Source organism: Sarcophilus harrisii, chromosome 4, assembly GCF_902635505.1.
Source record: "Sarcophilus harrisii chromosome 4, mSarHar1.11, whole genome shotgun sequence".
NCBI classification, from domain to species: domain Eukaryota; kingdom Metazoa; phylum Chordata; class Mammalia; order Dasyuromorphia; family Dasyuridae; genus Sarcophilus; species Sarcophilus harrisii.
Window position 1 is genome coordinate 459,064,032 of NC_045429.1, and position 11,736 is coordinate 459,075,767.

At 44.7% G+C, this 11,736-nt stretch overlaps 1 protein-coding gene across 2 annotated transcripts in view; it reads left to right on the forward strand.

Moving 5' to 3' along the window:
• The window catches only part of ASB18 (ankyrin repeat and SOCS box containing 18), a 65,530-nt gene extending 55,197 nt beyond the window's left edge, over positions 1 to 10,333 (forward strand). For both annotated transcript variants that reach the window (XM_031968252.1, XM_023503806.2), the window contains 2 exons: positions 696 to 809; positions 3,506 to 10,333. In XM_031968252.1, the coding sequence (XP_031824112.1) occupies positions 696 to 809; positions 3,506 to 3,691 (300 nt within the window). In that variant the 3' untranslated portion in view covers positions 3,692 to 10,333. The remainder of the gene's footprint in view (positions 1 to 695; positions 810 to 3,505) is intronic.
• Positions 10,334 to 11,736: the final 1,403 nt, after the last annotated feature.

Sequence of the window (11,736 nt, forward strand, 5' to 3'; positions counted from 1 at the left end):
CTTTCCTTTTTTCTTTTACCCAACCTGTGATTTACCTGACCTATGAAAGCTCATGTAATGAATAATGCTATCTACAAAAATAGATTGGAACCTTCATTGCAATTTATAATCTAGAAAGTTTCATGGGGTAATGACAAGTCAAAAACTTACCCAAGGTCAAGCAATTGATATATGTCCCAGGCTGGACTTGAACCCAGGTCTTCCCAGCTCCTGAGTTACCTTTCCATCTATTAAGCAGCACTGACTCTCAAGAAGTTATGGTCATCCTTATTTAATTTCATTTCTGATTTAACCCCTTGGTCTCTAACTTACCAAGGATCCTGACCAAACAGCCAGAGCGTTACCTCCCCCCACCCAGTTTTGTGACATTTGCTAAGTTGATAAACATATTTTTGGATTCATTCATCCAAGTTATGGATAAAAACTGTCAGGGAGCAGGGCATTCTACTGGACACCTCCTGCCAACCTGACCTAGAACCAGTAAGAACTGCTCTTTGAGGTTGGCTCTGCAATTAGTGTGACTAGTCACTGAAGTTTCCCCTTTCCTCTTGCCCAAATCTCTATATTTTGCTTCAGAATATCAGGAGAGACGTCGTCATCAGGATCTCATCCTTCATTTCCACACTGGCACCTCACCCTGAAGACGTCTCCACAAAACAGCTAAGCCATTCTCTTAAATTCTTCCAAAAAACCAGGTCCTGAAGTCTTGTGCATCCACCCCAGAAGTCATTGGGATCCTTTTCAACTCCTACTCCAAGCTCCGGGTCTCAGAGAAATGGAGAGAAGTAATTCCCGAGGATGTGTTTCAGGTAAGGAAGCAGCTTCTTTTTTCACTTAATATTCCCTTCTAAGGGAATTCTTCCTTATTCCTCAGGGAATTCTTTTCTCTCAAGGCCAAATTGCCCATGGAACTTGATGGAACAATAATATCTGAGTAAACTTAGATTCCATCAGATATCAAAGAAAAGAACTGAAAGATGGACTCAATTTTTTATCTAGAACTTCTTTGCTGACTACTTGTCCTTAAATAAAGGCTATGCATTAAGGAGGAGAATTACTATTATTTCTATTACTACTACTACTAGTACTACTATTACTACTATTACTTCTACAACTACTAATACTAATACTTCTACTACCACTACTATAAAGGGCTGAAACTCTTGAGTAGATGCACTAGAATCAGACAACCGAGGACTTAAGGCTAATTACTGATTGGACAATACTCTATTAGCATATGCTTGGGGAATGGCCCTTCCCACTATTCTGTGCTGGCTCGATCTTTTGGTGTATACAGAGAATTGTAGAAGGGATTAGGGGGTGGAGTAAGACAAGCCAGAATCACGTTGGTGGTAGACAAGGAGAAGGGAGGTTGTAGAGAACTTGTGTCCATCCCCTTCACTTCTACCCCTAAAGACCAAGAATAAAGACCAAGGACTTTTGCTTATCCTGACTCTGGCTGATTCTAAGGCATCCAGGGTACTAACTCGGTCTTCACAACTACTACTATTACTTCTACTACTACTACTAATACTACTATAACAACTACTACTACTACCATCTCTAAAATCCACATAGCATTTTAAGATTTACAAAGGGCTTTCACATATTGTCTCATTTAATCCTCACAACAGTCCTAAGAAATAGATGTCATTGCTGTCTTCATTCTCTCTGACTCTGTTTCTTCATCTACAAAACTATAGAGTATATTATTTTATCCCTATATGACATTCCTATAGGAACTGGAGTAAATCAAGCAGATATTATTCTATGTTCATCTCTGGGCACTCCAGTTTAGGAAGCTCATTAATGACCTGGGGGATAGCCAGAGAAGGCTAACCAGGATGCGGAAGGAACTTGATGATGTATGAACAATGGTTGGGAACTGAGAGTATTTATCCAGGGGAAGTGAAGACTCCAGGGGAACAAGTCAGCTATCTTCACATATCTCAATGACTGTCATTTAGAAGAGAGATGACCCTAGAAGACCCTTCTCAGAGCATCAGAGCCAAATCTGCAAGGAAGTATATTTAGATTTGATATGAGGAAAAAGTATTTGCCACAGACTCCTCAGCAGGTAGTGGGTCTCCCCTCTTTAGAAATATTCAATCAAAGGCTGGATGCCCATTTAATAAGCATATTACAGTATGGATTCTTTTTTTTCAGCCTAGAATAGGATTAGATGACCAATAAAGTCTGGTTTTACTCTAAAATTTGGTGATCCCCATTTATAAATAAGGATCACGGAGGAATGACTAAAGCAATACATCCAGTCAGGGTTGGAGATAAGCTCTGCACCCAGGGCTCCTGGGAAATCCAACTACCATGTTCAATATTATGTCTGTATCATCACTTTTATACTCCTTCCCTACCAAATTTTTAAATCAGAGCTGTAATCTCTTTGACTTAGTAAACTTCCCAAGTGAGGAAATTTCCACTACCAGTGAAGGCCAGAAAGTCCTTGGTAACTTATAGTCTTAAAAAGGGGTGTCTGGGTCATTGGGTAGGTAAGCCCAATACAGATAAAACCAGACTTTTTTGACCAGATTCTACACTCTTGCCAAATTGGCTGATCACTTATCATTTGATAAGTAACATTTAATTACAATGCCTTTGATTTATTAATTGTTCAAAGGAGGCACCCCAAACTTATTCATACCTGGTTGTCATTTTTGACTGACTGAGCTGTGCTCTCACCTGATAAAAGGATCAGAGTAAATGGTGCCAGGTAATGGACTCCTAGCCTTCTACCTGCAAAATGACTCCACCCTCACCTCCATCCAAAGTGGCATCAGAAGCAGGACTTACAGCCAGCTCCCTATGATTGCAAGGTCTCTGTGATTATGTCTTTCATCAAGATCAGCAGAAAGCACTTTTTGGTCCTTGCAGGGAACTCTAAGCCAGCCTTTAGGACTGGGAGTCTGAAGACTGAGGTTTGACTCCTAATTTGAAAATTTTATGATTCCAATTTTTTTAACATCACATATGCCTTCTAGATAGAGGAAGACATGTATAAAATAACACGTTTCTTTTGGTTAAGGAATACGATATACCCTTTGCAAAGATAAATGAAAAATTAATAAATAATGAATGAATGAAGCATAATTAAGTTGTCACTATGCACCAAGCATTGGGTGAAACACTAGAGCAGAGATGAGTTAGCGTCTTTGCCCTCAAGAAGCTTACAGTCCACTGGGGAAAGGCAACACAGAAGGGGGAGGGGGCTGGAAAAGGGTTAAAGGGAAGGCTACTATCAAGGAGGTAAAGAGGAAGTCTGGAATGAGTTAAGAGGGAAGTGAGTGAGTCTAGAAAGAAGTGAGTCACAGAAATGACAGCTGTATCTGGGTCTCCCCAATCAGGGAAGAGAGCCTCAGGACAGAGACATCTCCAAGGCAGGTGATGGGGAGCTCTGGAGGGTACTACTGAGGACCAGCTAATTATAGCTCAGCAACCCCCTCCCAGGCCAGAACAGAAGCCTGACTTGTGCCTCTCCTCTGCTTTCCAGATGCACCAGCCTTTTTACCAGTCTCTCTTCATGCTCTCCCAAACCCCGAGGTGTCTGCAGCATCTGTGTCGCTGTGTGGTCCGCAAGCACCTTGGCAGCAAGTGCTGGTCCTGCATCCCCCAGCTGCCGGTACCAGAACCTCTGAAGCATTATCTCCTGCTGGAGCCAGAGGCCTTGTTGCTCTGAGTGGCCAGAGGGATCCTGGGCCACTGAGGCTGAGGAGCCTATGGTTAAATCGCTTTCATTTCCAAGCTCTTGTCACAGCCCCTGGAGTGGTCAGGACCCTCAAGATGGGCTGACAGCTCACAAGCCACCCCCTCCCCAGCTCCTTAAGATGCCACTACCCAAAGCAGCTACAAATGGGCATTTACATGAGGAAGAGAAAAGCCATTGATCCATCCACAACTTGATGACCGCTTACTATTCGCTAGGCAAGGTGCTGGAGACACAAAGAAACAGTGTCTGTCCTCAAGGAGCTAATATTCTACCGAGAGGAAGCAACATGTAAATCCTCAGGTCTAGACAAGCTTCGCAAGCTCACTGGAAAAAGAGGGTCTCTGGGGAGGGAGGGAGGGGGTCAGGTCCTAAACTGGCAAAGTTTGGCTTATGAGTCACAGACCTGAAATTGTCAGGCCTGCCTTCATGAGATACAGACTCTAAATCTGAGGCTGAAGTGACACTGGCCCTTATTTAAAGAGTCCTGAACAGTAATAATCTCCGACATTTATCCAGCCCTCTTGGCTTAGCAAAGTGTGGGACACACATTCTCACAACCACCCTGTGAGCTCAATGCCATTACTCTGGCCACTTTACAGAAGAGGAAACTGAGGTCCATTAGTGAAACACATTATTTCATTGTTAGCACCAGGCCTCCTGACTCCCAGTCCTGCCCTTGCTCCATCCCAACAGGCACTTGGAGCTCTCCTTAGCCACAGCTTTCATCACATCTATGCTTTTTCCCCCAAATCTTGGTGATTCCCTCTGGTCTGTCCTTGCTCTTGTAAGACCCAGAAAAAGATTGAACAGGGGTCCCAGATAACAAAGACCAGACAGCTCAGCTGCCCCACTAACATTGGCCAATGGCAAGCCTACGTTGCCTAGCCAAAATTAAAGGGAGAACCTGAATCCACTTCCATTCAACAAGCATTTAATAAATGCTTACTCTGTCACAGCCCTTGAGGCAGAGGGCCTCCAACCCACACTGGCTGGGCAAATTTCTTAACCTCTCAATATTCTAGAGCCTCTCCAAAACAATTAAGGGTGGGGGGGCTGCTTTGGTGGAAGGAGGGAGTTCCCTGTACCACAGAAATTACTTAGACCAAGCCCCTTTTAACAACAAAATGAGGGTCGCTGAGGTGGGTTGACGCACCCAGGGACCCAAAGCTAAAAAATGGAATTTAAGCCCATGGTTTTCATCTTCAAGCCTAGTGCTCAAGTCGTTCCAAGAGAGGGCAGGAGATCTGTGGTGTGGAGGAGACAGACGGACAAATCCCCCAGCCCGAAGTTCTTACTGGAGGAATGTTTGTGAGTTGTCAGAGGGCAGGGCCTCTCATGCTCCCATATGGAGCCCTAGAACCTTGGCCAGTGCCTGGCACAGAGGAGGTGCTTAATAAATGCCCATGGATGCATTGAAGGAAGTTACGGGCTGAGAGGAGGAAGTGCATTCTAGGCATAGGGATTGTGTACGCAAAGACATGGGGGCTGGAAATCAAATGATGAATGATCAGTCAATTTGGCAAGAGTGTAGAATCTGGTCAAAACAAGTTTGGTGTGATCTGCATTACATGAAAAGCTTATTGCAGCATCTGTGAGATAGTGTGGTTCTTTTACAGGAAGCAGAATGTAAGATGAGCCAATGTGAACAGTCCGAAGGGTTTGTGTTTGCTCCCACAAGCACTAGGGAAGTTGTTTGGGCAGAAAAGTACTCCCTCTGTGTGTCAGGCTTTGTGCTGGCTCATAGCTGGACTTCTTCCAAAGCAAATGAAGTCCCTGCCCTCAGGAAGTTTATGGTCTAATGGGGAAGCAATGTAGAAATAGATTGATAATCTGGAGGAAGCTGGGGAGCTTAAGGAGAACACCTGGGTAAAGACTGGGAGCTGGAGATGGGATGCTACAGATGGATGATGGCTTTCCATGGCAAGCTAACTCAACTCAACCCATCCCTGAGGTTATTAAGCCCCTACTCTGTGCTGAACACCGTCTCAGCCCTGGGGACACAGAACTCAAAATGAACTCGTCCTCCCCTTCAAGGAACCAACGTTATATTGCAGCAGGGGCAGAGCAAAAAAGCACCATTGCAAGGGCTGAGTGCAGATCCTGCTCCTAGCCTTGGACATCACTTCCTTTGTCTGGGTCTTCCCCTATAAAATGAAGGACTTAGACTAGATGCCTTCAAGGTCCTTGCCAGCTTTACAGCTGTATGTACCAAAGTGCATTGAGGAAGGACAGAGAGAAACATGGAGGACTTCACTGAGAGGTGACACTTAAAGGAAACTGAAACTTCTGATAGGTATAGCTCACATTCATATGGAGAGTTAAAGTTTAGAAATCACTTTACAAATATTATTTCATGTTATCCTTAAAGCAGTCCTGAGAGATAGATACTATTATTATGCCCATTTTACAGATGAGGAAACTGAAGCAGACAAAGGATAAGTGCCATATTTTGTCTTATAGCTAGTAAGTATCTGAGGCAGGATTTGAACTCAGGTTTTCCTGGCTCTACGAGTGCTTGAACAACTCAGTTGCCTGAAAAGTGAAGGAAGAGGCAAAAAGTGAACATCAGGTATGAGTTGTGGAAATCCATGAAGGCAAATTTAGGGAACTGATAGTATTCTACTAAGGTTGAGCCAAATACCCAATAACATGACTCCTTTCTCATGGAAATCTTTCTTTCTAGCTATATGCAAAGCTGCTTTGGGTGGTGACCATTGGTCAATCTCTCAACTGGTTCTCATCCCCAAATCATCCAACTCAAAAAGCACCAGGATAGAGAAAGTTCAACTCTCCAAAAGGTGACTCAACATAATCAAACACAACTGTCTTTTAAAGCAGAGCACTGACAACCCAAACACTGTAAACACATTTCCCAAACATGATGATATATCCTTCATAGTCCCACTCTTGAAACTCTTCCAAACTTAGCTGGTCTTACCTCTTGGTGCAGCTGGTATCTCCCCCAGGACAGGTCCTTAGGCAAAAGCGTTTTCCACACAATACTCATAGTTCTGCTATAACTTGTTAACTTCTCTCTGGGCTTCAGTCTTCATTTGTGAGATGAAGGGGAGTAGACTGAGTGACCTCTGAGATTCCTTCCAGTTCAAACTAGAGAATCCTATGAATCCGTTCCTAAGAAGGGTAAAGTATTAAATACCTAACACTTTGGTATCAGATTTTCCCCTTTCCATTCACAGAAGATTCCACATCTAATAACAAGAGCCACTGAAAAAATGGGGAAGGGGAATAGCAAGAGGTTGCTGGAGGTAAAAGATTTCTGCTTCACCTGGAGTCAACTCTGTCAAATCAAAATGAATAGTAAAGGAAGCCACCTCACACTGGATAAGAGCACTGGACTTATACTCAGGAAGACCTAAATTCAAATCCTGCCTTAAAGATTTATTAGCTGTATGACCCTGGCCAGTAACTTAACCTGTTTGCCTCAGTTTCTGTATTTATAGAATAGGGATAATAGCAACCTCTATCTTTCAGGTTGTCCTGAGCATCAAGTGAACGATATATTTAAAGGGATTTGCAAATGTTAAGACCATAGATCATTGTTAGTTATTCATTGTTATAAGTCAGCAAATTGAAGGTGACCAACCAACCGTCTCCTTTCTTGCTATTTGTGCCTTACCAGTCAATCTGTTTCTGTCTGGAAGTCCTGAACAAGAGCAGGATTGACTAAAATGAAAAAATTGTGCCTTCCCTCCCCAGCCATCCTGCCATAGTCACGGGGCTCACAAAACATCAGGTTGGCTCTGCCATGTTTGACTGAATGGCTGGAGACATGTGCCCTCCCCTACCATTGTCCCTCCACTACCACTCATAGATGTGAAACTCATAAGATTGTAGATTTTATATGTCAACTGAGAATCATCCAATGTAACCTTCTCATTTTACAAAGAGGAACCTGATGCATAGAAAAATTGACATCGCTGGTTAATATCAGCATTGGGATATTATCAGTCAGTAGCTTGATAGCCCTTATAAACTAGAGAGGAATTCTACTCATCCCAGAACATAACAATCATTCACCACATGTGATCGATGGTCTGGTCACCAGAGAAGGTCCAAACACACATCAACATCCCTACTACCCAGTCCAAGGGAGACTGGCCACCAATAATAATCAGACATATTTGGACATGGCCACTGCATAAGAGATGTCTAGACTTGAATACTAGCTCCTTGAAGGCAGACACTGTTTCTTTTTTGTCTTTGTATTCTTGATGACTGGCACGAAATAGGGACTTTTTGAATGAAATGAAATGCAATCGAATACATGGTCCATCCTAGGGAAGGAACCTTTCTGCCTGGGTTGAGATGAATTAGGAAGGAAAGATAGCAGGGAATTAGTTTTTACTCTTTTGTCCTTACTTTGATTGACGCAAAATATGATTGTGTTTTCATTAATTTAGAAAAAAAGGTAAAAGATAGCCATGGGAAAATGAGAAATCCAAAGATTAGTGAATCCTTTATACAGAAATGGAAAATGACCACAGGTGATCCACTCTGAGTATCCCATTGAAACCTGTGGCCAAATAGAAGTGACTGCTTCAAGGCAGTGAGGCTGGATGGTTCTCTGCCCCAGGAGCTCTTGTCCCTGATCCATCTTTGTCCCTTGAAATTCTGATCTTGGGAAATTAGTCACATTTGAAAAAGCTGGCAGTAATCCTAACAGAACAAGACATCCTTTAACTAAGGTTATCTTGCATGTCGAGGATATTAATGGCCACATTTCTGGCCTTTTCATACTTAAAAGGATGTACAGAGAGGAAGGGCAGTGCAGTGATAAGGACATTTAATTTCTGTAATCAGAAGACCTGGGTCTAAATTCTGGTTCATGACTTACAAGCTTTCTTATCTTAAATCCCCTTCTCCCTCTCTGGGTCTCAGTTTCTTTCTTTGTAAAATGGAAGGAAAAATTATAATACAAAAAAAGGAAAGGGTTGAATTTCATGATTTCTGAGGTCTCATTCTACTATAATGTCATTCAATATCAGTAGAACTGTGGAATTCTAAGCTCCCTTGGAGGGGTCTCAGCTACATTGATGATGCTTTAGGTTGTGTTAAAAGTGTTAAAACTCCCAGAATCCAGAGAGGCGTTCATAAATTTGGTCCCAGTACCAGTTGTTATGTTCCAGGCCATTATAATAGCCTTTTAAAGTTTAATTCCCATTTTTCTCCTAGAATGAAAGCAACTAAGGGTCAGTAGGCAGCCTGTGCCTAAGGATCTTTTATGACCTTGGCCGGATGCCTACATCAAACTCCACTGGCCCTTGGCCCCATTCCCTTGCCTTCTTCTGGGATACCCCTCCCTACCCTAGTCCCATAAGAAAGCAGGAGGCAAGAGAGCTGGAATCTCTGGGAAGCCTCCATCACGCCAACCCAGATGCCAGCATCTGGGCCAAAGCACCATAGTTCATTCTGGTATAACTGCAATGGACAGGGAATAACAGAAATCTTGTATAGAAACCTTACATAACTGAATGACTGAAAGGAAAATTAGAAACGTGGGAAGGAAGTTGGCCCGCAAAATACTGGGCCCCGCTCACTGTGTGCAGAGAGGAGTTATGATAACATCAACTGCAAAGCTCTGAGCTCTCACGGACAGTGTAAGGAATAAAAGGTAACAACATGGCACATTTACTGTCACTTAGCCTGTCCAATTTGCTTCCAATTAAATCACTTTCCAGGCAGCGGCCCCTGAATAGGATTCTATCCCTACTTCCAATCTGTACCTCTCTCTTTTTTTTAATCCAGAGCCTTTAATCCTCAGCCTTTTCTACTAGATTTATTTCAAGATGGCGCCAAGATACCTGGAGTCGGTAATGAAAGTTGGATTTGTCTTGAAAACATGACTAACACCTCTCCGTTTAAGACAAGTTTTCCCTCCATTGGTTTATTTGTTTTTTAAAGCAGTCCCGGACAAACCCAATCTTTTTAACGGGTACTTATCCCTGCGAGATCCTCCAGGTGGCGCCATGTGCCCAACAGTCTTCCCACGGTCTAGCACGAATATTGGGTTTTACCCAGAATCAGAAGGGGAAAAAGAGAGGAGAGGAAGACAGGAGAGTGAAGAACTCGGGTTCTGGCTTTGTACTCCCCCCGTGGGGAGAGCGGGGAGAAAGCCCCAAACAAAGCAAGAACGGCATCCTGCCAAAGTAGACCCCCGCCTAAGCCAATGGCCTCCGGGCAAAGAGGCAGTGGTCCAAGTATTGCTGATGGGATGCAGCGCCCGCCCTTCCTCGTATAATCGGGCAGATTTGGAGACTGCGTTTACACATGAATGCAGTGTGAAGTCGGCTCCCTTTTAGGTGATGCCGTATTGGAAGGGTTTTCCCGCAAAAACAAAACAACAACAAAAGAAAGAAAGAAAAATTAAAGGGAAAACAAAAGCAAAAACAAACGCGATCCCCAGAGCCCAGTCCCTGTTGCCCCTGCTCCAGCCTCCTCTGGAGCTGGCAGAGACGAGTGGCGAGACAGGGTGGTGACGAGATGGCTTCGCGGGGCTGCCGATCCCGCCGCGGCTGCAGCCCTAAGGCTCCGATCAAAACAAGGCGATTTCGTTGTAATATAATTTGTGAGCAATAAACGTGATTGAGAATGCGGTGTCTGGCTTTACTGCTGGGTCTGAATTCGGGCTGTGATTACTCACTCACTGGCTAGGCAGGCGGGCAAGGAGGGTCCCGGTGCTGTCCACGCGTGTAGTAGCGGCCCCTGTTCGGAAAAAGCGAAGTTACAAAGTTAGCGGAACCTAGGGGAGCTGACCAGTTGGCTCTGTCTGTCTGTCTGTCTGTAACTGTGCCTCGGTCTCTGCGCTCCCTCCCCCTTTGCCGCCCAGTCTCTGTATCTCTGTCTCTGTCCCCCTGTCCCTGTCTCTGTTCTTCAGCTGGATGCAGATATGAGGGGAGGGGGATCTATTTTTTTTTTTATCAACTAAAGACAGGAGGTCACATTAACTCATAATACAGAGACACATAAAAATGCAATTAAGGCTGCTAAACAGAACACAGTAGGCTCCTAGTTAACACAATGAGATTTCTAGGAAGTGAAGCATAAATTCTTCCCCAAAAATGACACATTTTTCACGTTTGCTTCCAATTAAATCACTCAGGCTGCTAACACGGCGCCCCAGCAAAACTCATCGGGCAAAATGAGGATTGTTTCTGCTTTCCCTTCCGTCTCTGGGCAAGCTTGCTTTTATGGGAGGCAGTTAATATGAAGCGATCAGCTCCTGACTCTCCTGGAGGACACGACTGGCACCTTGGGAAGCCGGCCTGGTTTAAGGAAGGCCGCCTGGCTCTCTCGTGCTGTTTAGTAATCATAAAAGATAAATGCTGGGGTCGTTACTCAGGCCTCTCGTGGATGCCTGATCCTCCCAAGTCGAGAGGAAATGGCACCAAAGAGGGAGAACAGAATCCAAGAACTCCTGGGTTCTCTTGCAAAAAATAAATATTTCCTCTTGCCCCTGAAACCGAGGGGGAATCTAGGAAGGATTTTTGTTTTGTTTTGGATGGAGGAAGTGGAAAGGAGGTAAGTAAGTATACCTCCTTTCCACTTCCTCCATCACCAAATCTCGGGGCTCAGACTCCCCCACGCAAGGATGTTCGAGTTTGGGGAGTGTCGGCGGCTGAGATCTGGGGTAGCCCAGAACCTTTCAGGCTCCCAGAAGAGCTCTCTCTGCTCGGGTGCCTTGGGCTAGCCGGCTCCCGGCTCCCTTCTTCCTTGCGAGCCGTTTCTGGGGAGCTGACCGGCTCTCAGCCTGCGGGCCAGGGAAGTCTAGGAGATGCCCCCTGAGGCCACCCTACCGTTAAAAAAAATAAGGGAGGGGCACACAGGCAGGCTGGACTTCTACAGGCAATTCAGCAAGTCGGGGGCGGGAGGCGAGTGGTGAGAGAACGTTCGCCTCCGGCTGCCTGAGTACTGAGAGAAGAGCGGGCACCGGGAGAGGGGAGACAGGGCACAGTCTGGCAGACAAAAGAAACGGGCACCTTGGGAGGGAGAAGGCG